This window comes from Lutjanus erythropterus, chromosome 7 (assembly GCF_056507025.1).
Source record: "Lutjanus erythropterus isolate fLutEry1 chromosome 7, fLutEry1.hap2, whole genome shotgun sequence".
Lineage (NCBI taxonomy): Eukaryota > Metazoa > Chordata > Actinopteri > Lutjaniformes > Lutjanidae > Lutjanus > Lutjanus erythropterus.
In genome coordinates, this window is record NC_139323.1 from 24317272 (window position 1) to 24341381 (window position 24110).

A 24110-nucleotide genomic window follows, 5' to 3' on the forward strand; every position below is an offset into this window, starting at 1 on the left:
CTTTTGCTCCATCACTGATAGCTGAATGTGACTCCAGGTAATGAATGCAAATAGGGAGGGAGGCCAAGATATCTGCATCATAAGAATAATTCATTGCATAATCAAGCCTGATAAACACTTTTAATCTCAAATGATGCATTTTCAGAACAGAACAGAATTTGGGGTTAGCTGTTCATCTGAGTTGTTATAGTTTGTGTTTTTCATCAGTTTTTATTTTCATTTCAGTTTTAGGTTTTTGTTTTCAATTGGGTTCAGTTTCAGTTACTTTCCAGACTCCGGATGTTTAGTTTTGCTCTAGATTTTATAAGTTTCAGTATGACTTCTAGCTTTTTATACATATATATATTATGAGGGGTATTTGTCAGAGGCAACATTCAAGCAGTTCAGAATAGATTTATAGACACAATTGACTCATATTCATGTTGACATAAGAGTCTCTGCACCAATGTCCCCTCATGCTTGTTATGTTGACAGATTTGACCAAGCTGACAAAAACTAAAAGTAAAACATTTCTTGTATATTTGTCTTTTATTTTAGTTTGGTTAGTTTAAATACAAAATATAATTTTTAAATCATTTTTTTCTAAAGTCTAATGTCATTTTAACTAAGATGTTTTTTCACACTCAGCTGTAGTTTAGTTGCAGTTAACTATGAAAACTTGGTTGTTTATCTGTTTCTCTCTATGGAAATGATCATGACATTATAGGTCATTTACAGTTAAATAAAATTAGCCCATCTCCTCCAAAGTTATTTTCTGAAAGTGACAACTATGACTAAAAATATAGGAAATATACTGTATGTTTTCACTGCTTGGACGATGAAGAAGAGTGTAATGCAGCATACGATCGGCAGGTGGCAATGTTGCACGACAACTGGATGTTTCTGTTTCATTTCTCCTGCAGTCTGACGAAAAACGTGCACAAAACCTTTACATTTTTATTATATGGACCCCCCTTTCTCTTCATTTCTGTGCATAAATATTATATTAGGTTATTAGTTACTTTAATAATGATTAATGTTTTATAATTTATTGTTAATCTTCCTAGTTCAACAAATTCCCAAAACTAAACCCAAAACTTAAGGACACCACTTTTAAGTTTTGTTTTCTACACACACTCTATTTGTAAGGCCTCTCCACCCATAAATGTTGAGTCATTCTGACAGGTTGTTTATATAGCCTAGGGTACAGATCAGCTGTCAGAGCTTTTTCTCTTCTTCAGCCACTGACACTGACCGGATGGCACAACCGGACTGGACGAGCCTCTTCCAGATTAAAATAGACGATCTTCAAAAAGGAGACTCATGGCGTTTGGAGTTTGATGATACTCTTGTGCCTGACTCCCCAAACCGGGGCTGGGAGCAGTACATCAGGAACACAGCTGCAAGGTCAGTGTGCTGGACAACTGTTGATCACTGTAGTTGGTGTATAGAAACAGACTAATAAGTAATTATCGACTGTAAAATAGTGGATGCATTAAGTTTCTCAAGGTTTGTATGTATGATAGTGTATGAGCTTTCGCTGTTTAAGTTGCATGGACAAATATCTGTTCACACATTCACATTTTGGTGATTTGGGGACAAAAAGGTCTCAACAACGTAAACCTTTAAGTTTTAGGGTAAAGTCTTATTTTTGGTTAAGATAATAAGGGTCAGGTTAGAGTTAAGGTAATGAATGTAAGTTAATGCCACATCCAGTGTGACAAAAACTGTTATTTTACAGTTAAAGAGATGCTGAGAGAAGAAATACCATAATGGTAGGTTTTAACCTCAGATAACTGGACTAAAGGATCCATAAGATTTACAATGACGACACTTGAATGGCAGAGAAAGAAATCTGGTTTCATTATTTAACAAGTGAAGATGGGCGGTTGATGCAGAAGCTTGTTTCACTCTTGTGAAGTCAACTGTCTGCATGCATTGTGTCAGCTGAAGAAAAACACATAACTGAAGCTTCACAATTTTTTAGCTTAACTATGTGATTGGCACATTAGGATAAGAAGAGAGGAGAATAATTGAGAAATACGGTTTTGCACATATCTCATAAGTCTGCTATATGTCGTGAAAACCACCAGATGTCGCTGTGCTGCTGAGTTTGAATCACAAACAGAAATTAAGCTCCAAAGTTTAATAAGGCTTCATCTTCCTGCCAGAAAGTAGGTGACATAAAATGGCTCTTTCTCTTTCCTTCAACATTTTTTAACTGGCTTCAGTCTTATGGGCTTCTTTTAATTGCATCAGCCAATTATAGAATTATAATAATTATAATTAATTTCTTCCTCTGGAGCATCACTTCAAGATATATGTTTATTGCTGGAACTTGAGATTTTCAGTGTAAGTTTAGTTGGTTGCCATTTTATTTATTGACCAGGTCTTTAACTTAAGATAAGATGCACTTTTATTGATCGCTTGTAGGGGAGATTCAATTTGACACAGCAGGACAAACAGTGGCAGGGAAAGGGGAAATGTAGTAAGAAATAAATAAAAACAGTAGTGGAATCCAAAGTAAATAAGATCAAATGTTAAAGTCATACAGACTGTTTCTATACATGTACAGTATGTCAGTGAAAATGACAGTTACAGCACATGAATATAAACAGTCTATATTTTACTGAGTGTTGTTTTTGTTTTGTTTTTTGTTGTTGTTGGTTTTTTTTGGGTTTTTTTTTATCCCCTTGTATTTTCAAGGTTCAAATGCACCAAGTGTGGGAGAACCTGGCCTTCCAACCGAGTGATGGTGGTCTTCCACATGCGCCTGACATCCGGCCAGGGTGTTGTCAAGGTCAGGCGCTTCCGTCAGGAGTGTAAGAGGTGCACCGCAGCTCAAATGGAGAAGCCCAGCATCACCTCCGAGAACGTCGACATCCTCCTGGAGAACCTGGTGAAGAAGATAAGAATAAAATGCTACCATGAAGACCTGGACAGAGGGTACAGACCTCACGCAACCGTGCCTGTCAAAAGTCCCCATGAGCCGACCCACTGTGAGGGCTGCCGTCACGGCATCTGTAACATGACTGATAATTTTAAGGCAAAACTGTTTTTGTGAGTTTTAATGATGTTTTCCCTGCAGTCATTCTGTTTTACTGCACTGTTTCTGTAAATACCAAGTTCATACAAGCGTTCATATTTATTTTTTCTTGGCAGTCAGTTGACGCTAATTGCTTAATTTGTTCAAATATATTTAGCAAGCCTTCTTACAAACAGAAATGTAAAAGATTAATAAAGCTTATAAAAGCAACAAAATAAATGGGTTTTTTTGGTGATTGGTAGTATGGGTATTTTGTTTTCAAATAAATTGTCAGATTTATTTATTATTTGATGTGTAAATATGGCACTAAATGTCAGGAAACATCAACACTCAGAACATGTGTACTGGAGTCACTAAGGTAACTGTCTTTAAACAGTGGAATACTTTAATAACAAATAATACTTCACTGTTAGTAAAAGAAGCTACATGGAGAGTGATATACTGGCAGCAGCATTAGCAGTTTGTTTGAAGCAGCAAAATCATGAGGGTGGAACAGAGTGTCACTCACACTGCTTCATTAAAAAGTACTAATTCTACAAAATACTCTACAAGTCAAAGTCCTGCACTGAAAACATTGTTCCTCACTTGTTCCCTCGTAACTACTCACGTTTTGTGTAGCTTATTGTAAGATTTTCCCCACAATTCATGTGTGTGATATATTCATGAGAGAAATTTTAACTTTCAGTTGACTAAAAACATTTCCTGAATGTATTTATTTTATTGTTAGTTTTTTAAGTGCACAATACCATTTCGATTAGTTTTCTTGTTTCTAAAGTTTAGTGTGTATTTTTATTTCAATTAACTCAGATGTTTTTTACACACCAAAAGGTTTTTAGTTTAGTTTATAACCCTGCTGTTTGCCTATTTCTCCATATGGAAATAGTGACATAGGTCACTTACAGTTAAGTAAAATTAGGCCAGCTCCTCCAAAGTTATTTTCTGAAAGTGACAACTTTGACAAAAATTACCGTGTGTTTTCATTGCCTGGATGATAAAGAAGAGTGTGATGCAGCATAACATCAGCAGGTGGCAATGCTGCGTGAAAACTCCAGGAAAATGTTTCGGTTTCATTTCTGCTGCAGTCTGATGAAACACTTGAAGATGCACAAAGCTTTTACTGTTTCATTACATGGGCCTTCCATTGCCTTGTATTCTGCATATATTCTATTAGGCAATCAGTCGCTATATATGTTTAACATCTTCCATAACTCCTCAGTCCCCATCTCCATTCATTGTACAAAACTAAACCCGAACCTTTCGAAAACCACCTTTAAGTTTCATTTCCCCTGAACTCTCTCCGCCAACAAATGATGAGTCATTCTCACAAGCTGTTTATATACTGTACAGATCAGCTGTTAGAGCTCACTCTCATCCTCCAGCACCACTGACACTGACAGGATGGCAGAAAAGGAGTGGAAAACAATCTTCCAGACTAAAGCAGAGGACCTTGAAGACTTCTGGGATCTGGAGTTTGATGACAGTATTGAGCCTGGCTGCCCAGATCTGGACTGGAAGGAGTATATTTGGCATACAAGTGCGAGGTCAGTGTGCTGTATAACTGTTAATGATTGTAGCTGGTGTGTAACAATATATCCAGCATTAAATTTGTGAGTTTAATATAGTATAGTGCATATATTAGATTTCTAAACGTTGTATACGTACATGTATATTTACATGTACTGTTTAAAGCTGCTACAAGTGATTCTGGAGAAAGATAGTGAATTCAACACAGGGGAATTTAGGTCTTGTGTCAACGTTGAATTATGTTTTGATTTTGAAAGACGAATCAGCGTTGAAATTGTGACCTTTTTTCAACATCTCACAAATTTATTTATATAATACATTTCGTACATGGATGATTCAGTGTGCTTCACACAGAAAGAGCTTCCATATAAGAAATACAATTAACAAGAAGGAGAAAATACATAAAATAGTACATAAAATGTAATAACATGACAACTGATACAGCAAATGAGAGTATGGATGTCGACACGCCCTGTAGTTTCGTAACTGCCAGCAGAACGAAAGTGACAGATATACAAGAAATGCGAGGCCTAAAGATTCAGTGAGGTAGTTTTTTGTCAGGTTTGTACACGTTGATGGAGACAGACTGAAAGGACCCATATTTCTTTAATTTTTTCTATGTAACGATGCTGATCATTGATCCGCCAAGACACAACTGCTCACTTGACAAGCCATGAGGATCTGGGCTCTTAAAAGCTAAACAGCGATGTACGTTTCCTTAATCTGGAGTGGTTATTATACTTGGAGGGGTTGCTCTCATCCATGACTTGTTTATTTATTAGGATAAGGGTCAACTTATAGTTAAGAAAATGAAATAAAAGAAGAATAGAAGAAATAACCTCACTAGGCTTTAACATCTGTTGATGAGGCCTATAAGGTTTAGACTGGCAAAACTTGAGAAGAATTCAAGTTTCATTATGTGATAATCAGAGCCGAGGTGACATCAAATTTCTTTTTCTCATCCCATTTACCTTTTTCACTGGCAACATTATTTAACAAAATTATTTAGTCAGTTATTTGGGTTAGGTTGCTGATTTCTAAACCCAATTGTATAATTTATTTTTACCAAAGTGTTACTGGTTGTGTGTCTACATTTTTCAAGTTTAAGTTTGGTCAGTCGTCAGTTTTTTAGAATTTCAGAAGGGCCAGTTCAGACTTTTTTAAAACTTGGATTCTCTGTCATTTTCAAGGTTTCAGTGCAGCTGGTGTTCAAGACCGTGGCCTGTCAACTGGGTGAAGGTGGTTTTCCACATGGAACTGTCATACGGGGAGGGCACCGTCAAGGTGAAGCGCCTCCGTCAGAACTGCAAAGAGTGCAGCGAAGCACCGATGGAGGAGCCCGACATCGAACCGGACAACATCAACATCCTCCTGGAAAATCTGGTGCTCAGCATCAGAAAGAAATTCTATGGTGAATGCTGGAATGAAGATTACAAACCTACTCGAAAACTTGAGGTCAGAAGTCCCCATGAGCCTGATCACTGTGAGGCCTGTATTAAAGGCAACTGTCGTCTGTCACAGTCAGCTTTTTATTAATTATATGGAAAACCATGCTTGTCTCAAACTGTTTTGTTTTCATCCTCAAGGTTTTAATGATATTTTATGTATACATTCATCTTATCAAATTGTTTAGCACTTTCCCTCCTGTCGTGCTGTTTCATTTTATTCTATCACATTTCTGTAATAATCAAGTTCATACAAGCTTTTAGATTCTTCATTGACAATTGTCTTTAACATATTAATTTGTTAATAAATTTGTCTGGTCAAATGCATTAAATAAACCCTCTTACAAGCAGAATGTAAACAATGTAATAGATAAGTAAAGTTGTTATAAGCACTACATCAAATGTATTTGTGATTTAAATTGTGGATATTTTCTGTTTTCAAATAAACTGGCCTGATTAATTGATTAATGTGTAAATGTGGCACTAATTCGGACAATGAAGTCCTGTCAGTTGATGAAGCAGTGAAACTTAGACACACACACACACACACACACACATACAACTGCAGTCAAATTGAGTCCAGATATTACATAAATGGACCCAGGATTCTTCCTATTTATGCTGACATTTTGAATTATTAGATTTTGCACTTTCTGCATGTGTGTAAACAATGTCATGCAGCTAATTTCTGAAGCACAGTGGAGTTGGTGTCTTCAAGTCTTTGAGAATTAAGGTTTGTTTTTTGGGCGGGGGGTTTTTGTTTTTTTTGCTAGTACTACACCTATCTGAGCTGTTTGCCAAGACACAAACCCTATGATAATGAAAAGCAAAAAACAGAGGAAAAAATACAGTAAAAAAGCACAATCTAGATCAGTCTATTTTTTCATTATGTACAGTTTTGTGAGGGAAAATGTTTGTACATTTGGGCTAGCCTATTTCTGGCAGCAGTAATTCTGCAAAGTTTGTTGAAAATAAATACTAGAACTGCACAAGCAGATTATAGAGCATCATTCTGCCATGTGTAAGGCTTTGCCTCTTTAACCCTGCGAGAGCAGCAGAACATGTCAGCAGCTGACAAGTCTGTCTTTTAGAGGCTGTAGTGAGCTCAGGGTTACTGGTATCATATGAAACTGGATGACCTGAGAAACCTACCATGTCATGCTAGCTTGTCATGAAGGAGGCTGAATAACATTCAAAAGTTAAAACTGTTGTGGGACGAACCGCTCTGGCAGTTTTAGTCCCTTGACTTCACGCTTCAAGATATTTGAATGAAAATGGGTTCTATAGGTCTCCCCTTCACAGACATGCTCACCTTATATGTATGTAAATCACAAAATGTTGAAGGTTTTTGATACTACATCACAGCCTGGATTTTTCTGTCATGTTCTTCATGGTCTTGGTGTCTTAATGTGGTATTTTTGGAAGGATTTTCACAATTTTTATCAATTCTCGAGTGGTCAAAAATGGTTAAATTTTATACCGAATCATTGCAGTAAACGGTATTAACCCAAAAATTGCTGCAACAACCTATGACATATGATGGAGCATGATAATGGCCATAATATAGGCTACTGTGTGAAACTACCCAAACTTTTTCTTTTGTGGGCCTCTTGCCCACAATGCACAAGACAGACGGAGATCAAAAAAGATGAGAGAGAGGACGACATATTGCAAAGGGCCACGGACTGGGATCAAACACAGGCTGCTGCGATGAGGACTACAGCCTTAGTACACTGAGCTACCAGTGGGCCCCTTAAAGAGCATTTTAAATATAAAAAATATAATAAATAATAATTCTATCATATTAATAGGAGGGACACATCCAACTTCATGGCAGGGTCAAGTAAACACAGTCTTTATTACAGATTTATGACTAGAAAAACTTGACATACAGTGCTGAGGTGCATCTGACTTTTCTTTTCAGCTTCCTAACTTTTAGGTGATATATCCGCTTCTCTGTAGCACATATACTGTTGACCTGCTGTCTCCCTCTAAAGATGTCCATTCCCCCTCTTCAAATGACAAAAATGGGTCTATATGTATGAGGGAGAGGAGTACCAGATTATGACACCTTGTTAATTAGCACTTATATAACATAAATGGTTTGTTTGATCTGTTTAATTTTGATACACAGCATAAATATAAAAAGAAAAATGTTTGGCTGGCAGGAGATTTCAGGTGACAACGTAGGACACCTGTTTCTCACAGGCTGTCCACTGTTTATTTGCATACGACCAACAGGTGTGACAATAAAGCCGCCGTGGTCAGTCTGCGCCATGTGCAAGTCACAAACTGTGACACAACACACTAACTGTGGTTTATCTTTGTTTTGTATGAAACCACCTGCAGGGAAAGCAGCTGCCTTGCAGAGTTTTCCATTTCCCACATCATTTGCCGGAGGTTCGTCCACATCACGCTCAGTTTGCAGCAGCACTATGTATATCTTGGCCACTAAGGCTGAATTTAGTCTTGCAAGAGTTAGATTTCCAGGTAAGTCGTGGCCATGCCTTTGCTGTGGCTATTTATGGATACTTTAAGCAATCTATGTAGAGACTGTTATTCACACAATTGACAACCAAAAGAAAATTTTGGCATAAATGAGTGTGATGATTATCACGTGTGCTGAGCAGGTTTTCAAGAAGCTGCTTTTCATCTGACAAGTGTAGAAAGATAAAGACTGGAGTCTGGACATCATGACTTCCAAGGACACTACACTGAAGGTAAAGTATCTTAGTCTACATGTTATTTCCAAGCCTAAATAAAGAGTCTGTCAGTAACAAGAAATAATAATAAATCTTTTCTGCAAATAATGATTCTGGATTTAATGTTGTAGCTGTATAAGTTGAAACATTTTTGTTTTATTCTAGTGTCTTCCTCCAGTCAGACCCCCTCTGGTCATGTTTCTTATTCTCTTACCAGGTAAGCTTTTTGGAAACCACAGTATTGAGTATTGGTTCCACTTTATTTTACAGTACACTAATATCAAGGCAAAGAAAAACTAGAAATAATATGTTCTTTATTAGACAGCATTAGAGCTTTAAACCTTCTTAGGGGATAATTAGGGACATACAATAACAGAACTGTAATTTTGACAGCAAGCAAGACAACATACACTTAAATAATACTGTAATTAGAAACCATTACCCTCTGATAAACCCTAATAAGGGTCTGATGGTAAGCAATAATACACTTTTTTTTACAGTACTGCTGTATTGTGTCTCTAATTACTTTCTAAGAAAGTCTGATAAAAGGTATAATAGTGTGAAAATATTTCTATTTTTTGTCCAATTTGGTACAACATACAGCTTGTTACATCTTAATAATGTACCCCTGGGTGTATGGTGCCTAATTGAGGTATAGTTGTGTTCGTTTACTCTCTAATAAAGAACATAATATTTTTAGTTTTTGTCCAATTCAATACAAAGCACAGCTTGTAATGTCTTATTAATGTACTGAAAAATAAAATGTGCAGGTCTTACTCACATCAAAAAGTTTTAATGTTCTCACAAAACATAACCAACAAGGCTGCAAATATCAGTAATGAGCCAAAAAAGTGCATTAGAATATAGAGTATATTATATATAAAACATGTAATGTATGCACAATACCATTAGCCAAATACTGGAATAGTTAAATTCTGTATCGTGCATTAAATTGGAAATAAGTTCACTGAAAACTCAATAATTATTGGAAACAAAAGATGAGACAATCTCCATATTTGTTTCATCCACTTAGTTAGTTTCAGGTCTGCTGTTGTGTTGAAAATCATGTTCACAACTGGACTTTTAATCTTTTGACTCCTCTCGTCAGCCCTGTGCAGTGCAATTGAGGTGAACTGCTCTGAGCCAAACCAACCGGCCCTGCTGAAGGCTCTGGCTCCATTCTTTAACCTGAGCGCCATACGACCCGTCATGAACATGACAGTCAGCACCGATGTCAGCACCTACTTCACCTTGTACGGGATACTAGGAGTGGTATGTTCAGCTCTCATACAGCACACTGAGCTGTATATGCATTATGCCATATTGCACCTCGGATCTCCTGGAACAGCAGAATTCAATTACTTCTTTAGATGAGATGAGATGTTTTCAACTAAATGTAAACCTCTTCCTTGTCTTTCTGTGCTCCACTGAGACTCCTTTAAGGTGTCATAAAAAAAAAAAAAAAAAAACACATTAGACAACACTGTCATCAGCTTTCCTTGTCTTGCAGGATGAAAAGGCTCAACTCTTGCTCACTTACCTTTGGCTAAATTATGTAAGTATTGCAGTCATCCAAATTCCTCAGTTAGTACGGATAATTGTGGGATAATGTTTTGTATATGTTGAGGCTATTCTTGACATCACCTTTGTTGTTTTAGTGGTGGATGAACGAGCTTGTCACTTGGGATGCAGTTCAGTGCGGCAGCAACAAGATCTCCCTTCCCAGAGACAAGTTTTGGGTGCCAGATATCGTGATAAATGAATTGTGAGTTCCATCGACCATTTATATACATCAAACCATGTACAGAACACTAGAGGCATCTTAGCAAACTCTTATAATATATCTATTAAGGCTGGTATTATGCTGTATTTATTTTCTACAAATCCCATAAAAAAGACTCAAACTAACAATGTATTTGTCCGTCTTGCAAAACTTTCCAGCTTCCTACCCTGTAGGAAGTCTGTTTCTACAAAGGACATAAAAAGGGTTACAATTCTACTCTCTTTTATTTATCTTTTTTTCAAAGGCTAAATAATTTCCCAAAACAGCTGGACATGGTAGTTTTTACCAACCATTACTCAAACAAGAGAAAATAATACATTTTGGAAATATTTTGCAGTGCATTAATACACATTTGGTGCATTGGGGAGTCAGTGCCTACATTTGTTTTTGAACAACAATGACAGCCTATGGCAGAGCTGTGCCCATGCGCGACACTGACTTATGTATCATCATTATCATTAAGTATGTATATGCCTGCATACTTAGATTCCAACGTTTAAAAATTGTATATAACAAATAAATAGTCCTACCAATAGCAACACGACAGAGTGGCACCATACAAATATAATAAAAAGATTCCATACTTTACATTTAAGTCCTCAAAAAGAGATTGTACCTTGATTTTTAGGCTCTGAGACTCATAGTTTTTTGTATATGGTATTTGTTTTGTAAGTAACATCAATGGAAAAACAACAGACATCTCATTATACCATCCTATGTTGTAAAATGAACCATAAACTAAATTAAACTTGTAAAAAATTAAAAGCATACGAACATATGAAAGAAGACAATGCAAATTCTAAAATACTTGTGAGTCCGTTGGATTAAACTAAGGTCCTGCCTCCCGCTAGGCAGAGAGCCAATCATAGTTTACGATAATGGTGTAGCACTCAGTGGCCAATCAGATTTCAGAGGTGGCCAGCACCTACACACACCCCTGCTTTATGACAAAGTGCAGTAAGATAAATTATAAGATATATTATTTTTTATTTTTTCATGGGATTTCTAAACAGCAAGAGGGAGTCAACACATGTAAATTCTGAAATGCAAACTTACTTTGTACAAGCTACTGACTAGTTAGCACACCTGTAAATCTTGACACTCTTGGTTAACATGTGACTTTGGTCAAAGGGATGTACTGTCAGGGGCAGCCCAAGGAAAAGTCAATCAAGGAAAAAGAGCCAGAACTACTCAAACTCAAAACTCCTCTGTTTGTTCCTGTCTTACAGCATGGATGAAAACACAGCGCCCCCTGTCCCGTATATGTACCTGTACAACGACGGGAGGGTGCACGATGCTCAACCTGCAAGAGTTGTCAGCTCGTGTAACCTTGATATCTACACCTTCCCCTTTGACATACAGAACTGCACTTTGACTTTCAACTCCTACCTGCACGTGGGTAAGGCAATTCACCACATCTCATGAGCGACAAATCTCTCATTACAGTTCTCTACAGTGACAAGCTAGTTAAACAACAAGCATGAATAAAAACTACAAACAATCTATAAATTTCATGAATCTCTAATGTGGACCTGTGCCTTTACTGGCCTTGACTTTACTGGATAACATATTGCTCTATTCTTCTCTCCCCAGCTGCGGACATAAAGATTATCCTTGGTCAAAGTGCGGAAACTATCACAAAGCGATCCAAGAACGTGATGACCACCATGGGGGAGTGGGAGCTGCTGGACATCACCACCCACAAATACACCCTGGGACATGGTGACCATTACGTTGATGAGCTTGCATTTCACGTAGGTTCATAAAAATTGAAGTAAAGGGACGGTAAATTGATTTTCAAGCTCAGATTATAAGAGTGTTATATTTGGGTTGAAAGCAGGCAAGCGTATGTTGTGCAGTTTCTTTATTTACTTTTTTTATTCTGTCCAAAACATTTGACTTGCACAAATCTAACAAACCGAAATATATCAGTCCCACTCAAAAGCTGAATTGTGCAGCCACAGTAAAGATGCTGTACATGGACCAACAATATTTCACAACACAGTATAGTGTTTAAAACAGCACAGAACTGCATTAACAAACTTTACACTCACACCAAGTCATTTCACTCTGCTTCATTCTACACCTGAACAATAAGTGTCATATGACCATTTTTAAATATGACTGGGCACAACTAATATACTTAAAGGCATAATATGAAGCATTTTCCAAAAAAAAAATAAAAAATCAGTCAGTTACATTAATAAACATTTATGTAACTGAAATCCAGGTAACTTGGTGCATTTAAATGTGTATGAAGTATGAAGTAACTGTGAATTAACATTTCTTAAGTGATGATCTAGTCAGAGTGAGCTAATCACATTATGTCATAGTGACTTGATTATTTGTTAATGGTGAGCATCAGGAATTCCTGATACATCCTACATGAATTCATGCATTAAATCATCATCAATAATAATAATCATCTTTATTTATAGAGCACTTTTCAAAATTCACATTACAAAGTGCTTCACAGGTTCGAAAGTCAGATAACAGGTAAAACAGATAAAATAAAATAGTAAAGTGCAAAATAGGACAGTAAAAATAGTTTAAGACATTAAAACAGTGCAGATCAGTTCAAACATAGATAAAATCAGGGAAGGCTCTCCAATAAAGGTATGTTTTAAGAAGAGATAAGATCACTGACTCGGCTAACCTTATTTCCTCGGGCAGATTGTCCCAGAGCCTTGCAGCCCTGACTTTAATGAATTAAGCATTAGTTAAGCCTGCTACAAGGACAGTGAACTGCTTATGAAACAGTTTAATTCTGCTGCTTCTACATGACAAATAAAACCATCAGTGAGATCAGCTCTTTCTATATAGTTGCTCTTAATTCCTGCCACTCACTGAAATCAGATGAAACCAGCCTGTGCTTACATTTCTTAACCTATCTAAAAAATCTAAACCTATAAAAAACATAAAAATAGCTAGCTCATACACCATTTGTCCATCCTTCAGAGGAATGTGAATCAAATGAGCACAGAAAAGGTACCCAGCATGTTTTTTGTCCTTCCCTCTGCAGATCAGAGTGAGGCGCAGGGCCACCCTGTACGTGGTGAACCTGCTGATCCCCAGCTGCTTCCTCATCACAGTCGACCTGTTCAGCTTCTTGCTGCCCCCCCAGGCTGTGGACCGCTCCTCCTTCAAGATGACCCTCATCCTGGGCTACACTGTCTTCCTGCTCATCATGAACGACCTGCTGCCTGTCACTGGAAACACCATACCTCTCATAAGTCAGTGTAATTCAGTCTTAGAAAAAGCTCTCTGTATTTATATGTTGCTGTGTTACCATATGTGAGCATCATACATCTTTTGACTCAGTTGATCAAGAGCGTAAAGATGTAATGATGATGAATCTTCTCTTTCGATACCATCATACACAAATCAATGACTAGCCCTATTTAAAGGGATAGTTCGGATTATTTGTGACCTCAGTGTTTTAAAAAGGTTCATTTAAAATCACCATAGTCAGGCAATAACATAAAACTATCAAACAGATCAAGGCAGCAGTAACGAGCAACTCCTGTGTTCTGTGAAGTAAACCTACTGATTTTTGCAAAAGGAGTCTGGCTGAGAGAGAGAGAGAGAGAGAGAGAGAGAGAGAGAGAGAGAGAGCAATATTTGACTGATATGACTGTCTGAGGGCAAGGTAAAGTGGTGAATACATTCTAAATATGGTGTACACTGCCTAAATCCCATCCACATCAATTCATTGCTAATAATTCATGCTGGTATTCCTTACTGTTTCTCCAAACTGGGGGCATGTTGACTGGCATTTATAGATGATAAATCACTTCAGACAACCCCACTTCAAATAACTTGATCCTTCATTCCTTTCACCTGTTCAGTTAATTTAAGCCTGCAGGGCAGATGTGGATATGTGGTCCTCAGTGCACCTTTTTGGCGATCATATTTAATGAGATGACAGAAAAATCATGCTTCCAAAGATCTTATACGTGAACATTTGGTGTAGGTACTGTGAAGTGCCAAAACTGGCTGAATATGCAGCAAGATATAAAAATCTGAAAGTGCAAACTTTCTCTCTCACACTCTCCCCTGTTGTTCGCTGTCTCTGCCAGATGTGTTCTTCTCTCTGTGCCTGGCTCTGATGGTGGCCAGTCTACTGGAGACCATCCTCATCACCAACCTGCTGAGCAGTTCTGCTAACTTCTCTCCTGTCCCTCACTGGATCAAAGTGTTTGTTCTGCAATTTCTGGGCTTTCTTGTTTGCCTGCCTCAGAAGACTAAAGAACAAAAGGGTTCAGGTAAAGTCTATATGTAGTTCTACAGTGGTTGAATAAGGGATAATCAGGCGTAAGTTAAACAGAAAAGTGTATTTGTAAGAAATTTAGACAGGATCATTGAATGTAATAAAAGTATTTCCATGACTGATTTTTTAAAATTCAATCTTTTTTTCTCCTCAAAAACCAGAAATGAAACCACGCGGGGTGGCGGCACAGCAAAAATCTGATGCGAGGCCTGCAGAAGAAATGGGCCCGGTGGGAGAGAGCAAGACCCTTCAGGAGCTGAAGAGCCTGGGCCGGGACCTTCAGGCCATCCGCCTCCAGGTGGAGCAGCAGCTGGGTGAAAACAAGGGCTCAGAGGAGTGGATCCAGGTGGGTTTCATCATTGACCGCCTGCTGTTCGGCCTCTACCTCATCTTCATATCAGTCAGCTTCATTACCATCCTGATAATCTGGGTGACCTCATACCATCAGTAGGCTGTCTGCTTTAAGAGGCTCCATTTCTGTAGCTACAGACTCAAATGTTTGTTGAATTTAGATCAATACATGAAGATTGTTATGTGATTGGATGATTTGTTATGGAGCCAAGATATTTACACATAGTCTAAAGTAATTGTATTATTGATAATGATAAGAAATAGTTATATTATCACTATTGGACATTAAATTAGTTCATTAAATAGATGTAGTTTTAAGCGTTTTGTGTTACATTGTGACATTTTAAAATGGAGGAAACCACTGTAATCACAATAAAATGACTTGAAAAAAAGTTTTTGATTGACATTCATTTCAAACATAATAATCATGTTTCAATTGTGTTTCTATTAATTTATTCAGTCAACAGTCAATATAATTAGAAAATATAGTTTAGCCATTAGCAATGGCTCCGTGGGACCAAAATATAGCAATAAAATAATAATCTACAAAAAATAGCTGCCATCTCATCTATATACTGTAGAATATGATCAGAATTTTAAGCTTCCAGTTAAAATTTACTGAAATAAACACATAACAAATACTAAAATATATTGAGTTGATAAAGATACATAACCAAATAACAAAAATGTGAAAACTAAACTTGTTTACTGATGTATGCTTTGCCAACAACAGTTCAATAGACAGTTGTTTTTGTGTTGGGCAGTAGCGCTCTTTATCCAGGTGTGAGTTGCCTTAGAGATGTCTGCCATCTCTCCAACATGATGGAACTAAATGGCACTCAGCTTGTGGTGCTCAAAACACCAAAAAATACATCTGAAAAACTCTACAGCAATGTCTCTTTCCAGAACCGAAGATAATCCACAAACTCTGTTGTGAGCAGTTTCAAGGAGGATCTGTTTTCTTTCTTTCTTTCTTTCTTTCTTTTCTTTTGAGTAACTGGAAAGAAACACTGGTTTTGAATTTTTCTTTTTTTTTTTTTTTTATGCTTTGAGTACCACAAGCTGTCTGCCATTTAGTCCCATTATATTCAAGAGAAGGCAGGCAGATATAACCAAAACTCTGCAACTCATGCTTAAAAAATCTAAATGGATTAGCAACACTTCAGGACAGGAGAACAATATGTATTTTTGATTTTGAGGTGAACTGTCCCTTTAATTCCTGTAACATTTGTATTTTCATTTTGAGGAGATAATTGTTCTAGATTAATATTACAAAAATAAAACTGTAAAATTATTAAATAAGTACCAAAAACAGCAACAAAAATTTGTTGTGTCACACACAGACAGACCAAATCATCTGTCACGTGGCCAAAAGTATGTGGACATCCAGTAACAAGATTTTGGATGATGGCTGCAGGGATTAATGAGGTCAGGAGGTGATGTTGGGCGTTGACATTGTCTGGCTCAAAGTTAGTCTTTCAATTTGCCCCACAGGTTTTGGGTGGGGTTGAAGTCGGGTCTGCTTGCCACAAAGCTGGAAGCACATTGTTGTTGAAAATATCATTGAATGCTGCTTCATCAAGATGTCCCTTAAATGGAACAGAGTCCCTTGCCCACACATAAATCTCCATACTTACAGAAATCTAGTGTATCTTGTATCCAAACTATAAAATATGTATCCACTTGCAATAACATAAAAAGCCAATGTTTAAAAAAAACTCTTTCCAATATGGTTTTATATTGAAGATCAACACTACATTTAAAAGGTTTAAAGTAAAGCTTTAAGAGCTTTAAGCTTTAAAAGCTGAATATGCACTTTAAGCAAGAGGATATAATTATTCATTCAACAGCATCTTTGTCTGCTGTTGTGTCAAATTTAAATGTTTTATTTTAGAAAAGGAAAAAAAGAAATTACAAAGTGTACAGACTGCAGATCTGCACTCATAAAAATCACTTCACATGATCCTGTTAATGTTGGAAACCTTTACACTTTAGTTGTTGGGTCTTAAATGAAAAATGCTTCTTCTATATCTGGATATCACATGATGGTTTCCTACTGTTTGGACCCTGTGGGATTCCGGTGTTTTCAGGCAAGCTACATTTTACTTTCTTCCACTCCACTACATCTCAAAAGCAAATATTGCACTTCAGTATTACACTGTGTATTCTGCTACATTTGTCTGTTACTAGTTACTCTTCATATTACATTTTTTCATATCCATTCAATGTCCAGTGAAAACCATGTATCTTAAAACTTGGAGATGTAGATTTGAAAATATTCTGATAAACTGATAAACTGATTATGTTTCTTTTGTGGCTTTAGAAAATTGTCACAAATCTGAGAGCAGGGCTGTTTTCCTCAGTGATACTGTAATCATATGATAAACCTACAAAATGAGATGCAATAATATACATTAAACTAGACTTAACACAATATAAAAAGGTTAAAAGTAACTCAGCCATAATAATGTACTGCGGTAAAATGCAACATTCACATTAATGCAGGAGTAATATTAATTCCAAAAACATCATTGCAGAGTGAATGCTTTGACCCTTACTTTAAGTATAATGTTGCTGGTAATACATACAATTTCTTTAGTTTTGAATGCAGGTCTTTTACTTATGGAGTATTTTACAGTGTAGTCTTAGTAATACCTAAGTAAAGGATCTGAATAACTTCTTCCACCACTGGTTTTTAGTGCTGCCCGCTGAAAGTCAAGCCTTCTAAGGTTCTATTCCTCTTCATCTCTTTGCTCATGCATGGTAAGTACAGCTCCTATGATACATTGATGTATTACAGTATACGTAATAGTAGTAAGGAAAATTTATTTTACAATTAAGTTATATTATTTAAATCATTTTCCTATACAATTGTCAGTGTAATCAAACTTGAATTTATTGAATTTTATCAGGCCTTATAATTTGTAAACTGAGGCCACTGCAAGCAATAAAGTAAAGGAGGAAAAATAGATATTTATTGAATAATATTAGGGATGACATAGGAACTGGACTCTTTTGAGGGGCATGGTCACGGACTAGAAAATGAATCTCTATCCAGAATTAATGACACTAGAAAATGAATGACTGCAAAAAACTTTGCCAAATCATGCTGACTCACTGTCATTATATCTTTTGCCTCTCTTATGCTGTTTAAGAACTTAGAACTTTATTTTCTGCCAGCTGATGCAGCCGATGTGAAGTCTCCATATCTATATTATTATTATTATTATTATTATTATTATTATTATTATTATTATTATTGCAGAATTACTTTTTATTTTCAATGTAATTTCCTTTTGTATTGTACTTTTGTATTTCACTTTAATTTAGCTTGCTTTTTACTTATACTCCACTTAATATTTTAGATTTAATTCCAGATTTAATTCTCTATTTTTATTCTATTGTTTTAATTCTCTGTTTTCGTAATTTTGGAGCAATCTCTGGCACAGTAATTCCTTTGGGATTAGTAAAGTTCTATCTTATCTCGTCTTACTTTGACAGTCATAATGTCTTCTTTCGTCTGCAGCTCCGTGCAGTTCCATCATGCTGAACTGCTCTCGACCTGACCCTCCCTCCCTGCTGGAGGCTCTCAGACCGGTTTTCAACCTGAGCTCCATTCGACCTGTCATGGATCAGTCAACCCCCACCATCGTCAGCATGAACTTCATCCTGTTTGGCATCTTGGGAGTGGTAAGAGACAGTACATTAACCTTTCATAAGAGCACACATCCTGGAGGTGTCTGCCTCCTGAACACCTCAAACATAGCACAGCAGGCCACTCAGCTGGTTAAATAAATCGTAATAGGGAAAATGTTCCTAAGACACTTAAAGCACTTCATGTAATGCCTCGTTTGTTGCTCATAATTTCCGTGCTGGTGCCAAGTATTTTACTTATGCCATTTTTTTCTGTTCTATGAGTTAATGGTTTTACATTTTTGTCTTTTTTGTTCCCTAAGTAATTAAGTATTAAGTATTGAATTTGAACGTAACATTTCACAGAGCCTAATATGGTCATCGCTTTTAGTTTTTAACAACTTTCCATTAAAGAAAATGCCAGTGAGGAGGGAATACATAACACCAAATGTTGTTTCTGTTTCAGGATGAAAAGGCCCAAATCCTGACGACGTATATCTGGCAAGCTTTAGTAAGTACTTCGTTTACAATAGCTTCACAGTTTACTTGTAACAATCCAACTGTTAAATCCTAGTTTTATACTGTATGTGTCTGATTTGTGTTGCAGTTATGGAGAAATGAGTTTGTTGGGTGGGACCCAGAACAGTGCGGTTCTTCATCAATCACAATTCCAAGGAAACTGCTCTGGGTACCAGATATGGTCATCAATGAATTGTTAGTACCATATTCTTTGTAGAGCAGTACAGCCTTAAAGGGATAGTTCACCCAAAAAAGAAAATTTAGTCATTATCTACTCACCCTCATGCTGATTGAAGGTTGGGTTTATTTTGTTAGTTTGCAAAACACTTTTGGAATTTCACAGGTAAACAGTGTTGCAGAATCTTCCAAACAATGGAAGTGAATGGTGACCAGTTTTCAAACATAAAAAACAACTGGGAAAAAAAAACATAAAATGCCTCCATACTGCTCGTTTGGCATAATCCAAGTCCCCTAATGTCCCAATGGTGTGCATGTGCACGAGAATGGCTCTCCAAGCTAAGCATCTACAGTGAAGATTCAGGCTAAAACATGGTGTAAATAACTTTTTTTTAGTCAACTTGACATGTTGGGTCTTTAGGAGGCTTAGATTACACCAGACGAGCAGTATGGAGCCATTTTATGTTTCTATTCTGTTGGGTTTTTTACGTTTGAAAACCATTCACTTCCATTGTTTGGGAGATTCTGCAACACTGTTTTCCTGTGAAACTCCGGAAGTGTTTTGCGGACTAACAAAATAACCCCGACCTTCAATCAACATGAGGGTGAGTCGATAATGACTGAATTTTCAGTTTTGGGTGAACTGTCCCTTTAACTGTGGGTATATGTTAACTGGCCAGACCTTGACTGATCCCCACACAGAAGACACATTTGCATTGGCAGGTTAACTAATGAACATAAACACTCTTCTTAAGATCATGATTCACATGTTATAAATGTTTGTATTTTATAAAAATGGCCATTTGTATTCTACCAATCATATTTACTGGTCTATTCTCATCCCGCAGTATGGAGAGGAACTCTGCTCCATTTGTCCCGTACACTTATCTGTATTCTGATGGCTTCGTTTTTGATGAACAGCCCGTCAAAGTGGTCAGCTCCTGCAGGCTCGACATCTACACGTTTCCATTTGACATCCAGAACTGCAGTTTAAGTTTCAACTCCTACTTGCTCCGTAGTAAGTAGACACAGATCCAAATCTTGTTTTTTTCTTGTTAACAGAACAATACCTGAGATAATCTAGACTGGTATGTTTGTTGCATCCTTTTTAATTAATGTAATTACAAATGGTTTGTATCTCACAAAAGCTTTGATTGTATTGTGTTTTCCTTTCAGCGGATGCTATTCAGCTGAGCCAGTCACTCTCTGTAGAGGAAATATTAGAACACTCAAAAGAGGTGATGTCAACTCTTGGTGAGTGGGAACTGATTGGCCTCACATCGCAGAAATATCGACTACCGGCTGGGGATGGAAAACTTTATGAAGAGATTCGCTTCTTTGTAAGGAAATACTTCATATTTTACTGTTTCATTCACTCACACAGCAACAATGTTGAGATGAGATTGAAAAATCTTTTAAGAAGTCATCCAAAAACAAAAGTTTAGTCTATGTCACCAAATATTTTACTCTTTAATTTGGATGTAAACAATTTGAGGGTTAAGATTAAATCAATCAGTGCATTATATTAAGTGTAACAGTGGTTAATAGTTACCCTGGTCAGGATGAATGATCATCATAGTCATATGAACATGAATAATGCCTGTAAAACCATAATACTGTAGGCATTAAGCACTCCAAAATATTTTTTTTTACCTCACATACCACATGTTTTAAATTGTGTTGCAGAAAATAACAGCTTATCACCAGCAGCAGAGAAATAATAAGTGAGGTTTGCCAATATCGCTACTGCAGGTCTCGGTGAGGCGCAGGGCCACCCTGTACGTGGTCAACCTGCTGATCCCCAGCTGCTTCCTCATCACAGTGGACCTCCTCAGTTTCCTGCTGCCCCCCCAGGCTGTGGACCGATCCTTGTTCAAGATGACCCTCATCCTGGGCTACACTGTCTTCCTGCTCATCATGAACGACCTGCTGCCTATCACTGGAAACACCATACCTCTCTTAAGTCAGTTGATAGTACCGTCTACAGGTGCAAGAGTCCCTTTTAGTAGCTATTGTGACTCTTGCAGCCAGTACTTTTAGGTTACTTATAATGTTGCTGGCCCAGCTGCAGTCTGTAAGATTCCCCCTGATCAACGAAATCAGTATAAATACCATAAATCCAGTTTGAAATCTTGCCATGTGAAAATGTGAAAAAAAGACAATGAATAATGTTGTTTTGACTTACAAAATTTACATCATTCATCACCAAATGAAATTAATACATTATACATATATACATATTTTCCCAGATGTGTTCCTGTCGCTGTGCCTGGGGATGATGGTGGCCAGTCTACTGGAGACCATCCTCGTCACCAACCTGCTGTGTGGCTCCGCTCACTACTCTCCAGTCCCTCGCTGGGTCCGACTGTTTGTTCTTCACATCCTGGGCCGTCTGGTACGGCTTCCTCCAAAGCCCAGATATCTAGAGGACACCATCATCCAAAATCCTGCTGCACAAGGTAGGATGTCTCCCCTGGGTTGTGGTTTTATGGGTAAATTATTCATGAATTCATGTGCGTTATGAGCTGCACAAAGATCTTTGCACAAGTCTTCTCTTCATCTCCTTTGCAACAGAAATGAACATCTCCTCTGTGATGGCAGAGGACAGTGAGGGTCCAGAACAGAAGGGGCCACTAGATGAGGATAAGGTCCTGCAGGAGCTGAAGAGCCTGGGCAGGAACCTCCAGGCCCTCCACCTTCATGCGGAGCAGCAGCTGGGCAGAAGCAGTGGCTCAGAGGAGTGGATCCAGGTGGGTTTCATAATAGACCGCCTGCTGTTTGGCCTCTACATCCTCTTCATATCAGTCAGCTTCATCACCATCATTGTTATATGGATCAACTCATACAACACATCCTGATTCTGCTTTTGAGTTTTTTTTCATAATTATTATTTATTAACATGTTTCATCATATTGTCAATTATTACAAAGCACAGAGGAAACCTAAAGGTTGATTTAACTTTTGTATTTGAATGTAATGTTACATCCCTGTCACAGTTTATTTTAATGTTTTATTGTGTTACTTGATCTTGTTTGCAGTTATGATTCAGGGCTCTGAGGCTCTGAAACCATTATCATGAAATTCCTGTTAAATCTTCTTCTGCATTATCAGTTAAGCAACAAATATCTCCATGCTTCAACAGTAACCAGTGACTAATCTACAAATCTAAACTACTCTAACAAACAGTACAACACTTCTCTTGTGTTTTACAAGTTCTTCTATTTGCCTTTTTTCCTGAGTCTAAAGTTTCATTAAACACTGTACTTTTATCATGAACACTGATGTTGTTTTTGAAGTGATGTTTTAAGTAACATGAATGATATTGTTGATGTTTTAATTGATCTGCACAACTGATCTTCCAGTTTCCATCTTTCTCATCCTCCTCGTCTTCATGCCAAATATATCACAGTAATATCTTCTGGATGAGATGCTATTTTTCTGATGGCTTATTTTCAGGCTCTGTATCTTCTCTTTCCTTTTTATTTATGTTGTTTATGCTGTTTCCTAAGTGATTATAGGTCTAACGTAGAAACAGTGACAGACTGATATTCACAACAGGTGAGGTGCATGTCCAACCTCGTTTACTGTTTAATATGAGTTTAAAACTAATGTCTGCATCGAGCTGAAGGTAAATCAAAGTTTGCTTTCTTAAACTTTGTAGCCACCTAACAAGTCTAAGTATAAAGCATGTCTTTGTGTTGTTTACAACACATGTGCTTTGTGACCAGGGCCATTTCTGAGCATTTTGTAATGACACTGGGGCCCTTCCAAACTCAGACAGCCAGACTTGAAAAATTGTTATAGTGTCCTTTAACTAACATTCTTTAATGCATGTCAAAAGTTGAGCCAAACTGAAGTTTCAGTACAAAATATAGAAAGGATTCTGAGATGCTTGAAACATTACCCTGTATTTTAAAATGTTACATGTAGACTGTCAATATTAAACAAACATCCTGTTTGGCCACAGGATGACTAATCAAGCACGGATTTGCAGCTATTGTGATGTATGTGCATATGCATTCATCCATACACACAAAGAGGAGCTCTCTGACAAGACCAATGACAGCTGTGGCGAGGCTCTGTGATAAACCTTCATGAGTGACTAAAGAGAGCGTGACTAAAGTAAAGTGTGCAATGCAAACGAACAGCACTGAAAAATAAACTCTGCTTAGACCAACAGTGACTCCCACAAGTGTCTAAAAAGACAGGTAATGAGGGGGCGTGGCTAATGTATAGGCTAACCATCACCAATGAAGAATTAACTTTGATAAGCGCAATGAAACTCCCACAAGAGTCTACGACTAACAACTCACGATTTTGACAATGGTGTGCGAATCTGTTTAGAAGTTACAGCCTTGTCATGATCACTTTATCAGCTGTCATTTAGCTTGTGACCAACCTTTCCACAAAATCTGGTGCAAACCCATGAATCTACTTGTTATGCAATACGCCATGCCTCCTTTTAGCCAATTGGCATGAACCTAAACACACACACATTCACACACACATGACCTCCCAGCCAATTTTCAGCCACCTAGGGTGAAAACTTCAGCTGCCAAAGAGTGGGGGATTTTTGTGGACCAACCAATGGCGCAACCTATGGAGATGCTGGACTCAGCTAAGAAGACTTTGGTCAGTCTCTTACACAAAGGTAGAGAATGTCAACATGTCCTTTACTCAA

The 24110-nt window shown here is 37.4% G+C and overlaps 3 protein-coding genes across 3 annotated transcripts; all 3 read left to right on the top strand.

Moving 5' to 3' along the window:
- The first annotated feature begins 1157 nt into the window (after positions 1-1157).
- LOC146324042 (receptor-transporting protein 2-like) lies at positions 1158-3264 on the top strand. The gene is made up of 2 exons (XM_084723266.1): positions 1158-1386; positions 2686-3264. Exons 1-2 carry the CDS (start codon positions 1238-1240, stop codon positions 3041-3043), a joined length of 507 nt encoding a protein of 168 aa, XP_084579392.1. The 5' UTR covers positions 1158-1237; the 3' UTR covers positions 3044-3264.
- A 1094-nt stretch (positions 3265-4358) lies between these two features.
- LOC146324043 (receptor-transporting protein 3-like) lies at positions 4359-6215 on the top strand. The gene is made up of 2 exons (XM_084723267.1): positions 4359-4566; positions 5740-6215. The coding sequence occupies exons 1-2, from the start codon at positions 4424-4426 to the stop codon at positions 6083-6085; spliced, it is 489 nt and encodes a 162-aa protein (XP_084579393.1). The 5' UTR covers positions 4359-4423; the 3' UTR covers positions 6086-6215.
- A 2405-nt stretch (positions 6216-8620) lies between these two features.
- LOC146324044 (uncharacterized) lies at positions 8621-22541 on the top strand. Its single transcript, XM_084723268.1, has 19 exons — positions 8621-8714; positions 8862-8913; positions 9805-9968; positions 10207-10251; positions 10355-10461; positions 11709-11878; positions 12073-12233; positions 13502-13712; positions 14559-14744; positions 14911-15095; positions 17800-17863; positions 18627-18790; positions 19200-19244; positions 19341-19447; positions 20278-20447; positions 20606-20769; positions 21182-21392; positions 21679-21888; positions 22004-22541. Exons 1-19 carry the CDS (start codon positions 8688-8690, stop codon positions 22285-22287), a joined length of 2727 nt encoding a protein of 908 aa, XP_084579394.1. The 5' UTR covers positions 8621-8687; the 3' UTR covers positions 22288-22541.
- Positions 22542-24110: the final 1569 nt, after the last annotated feature.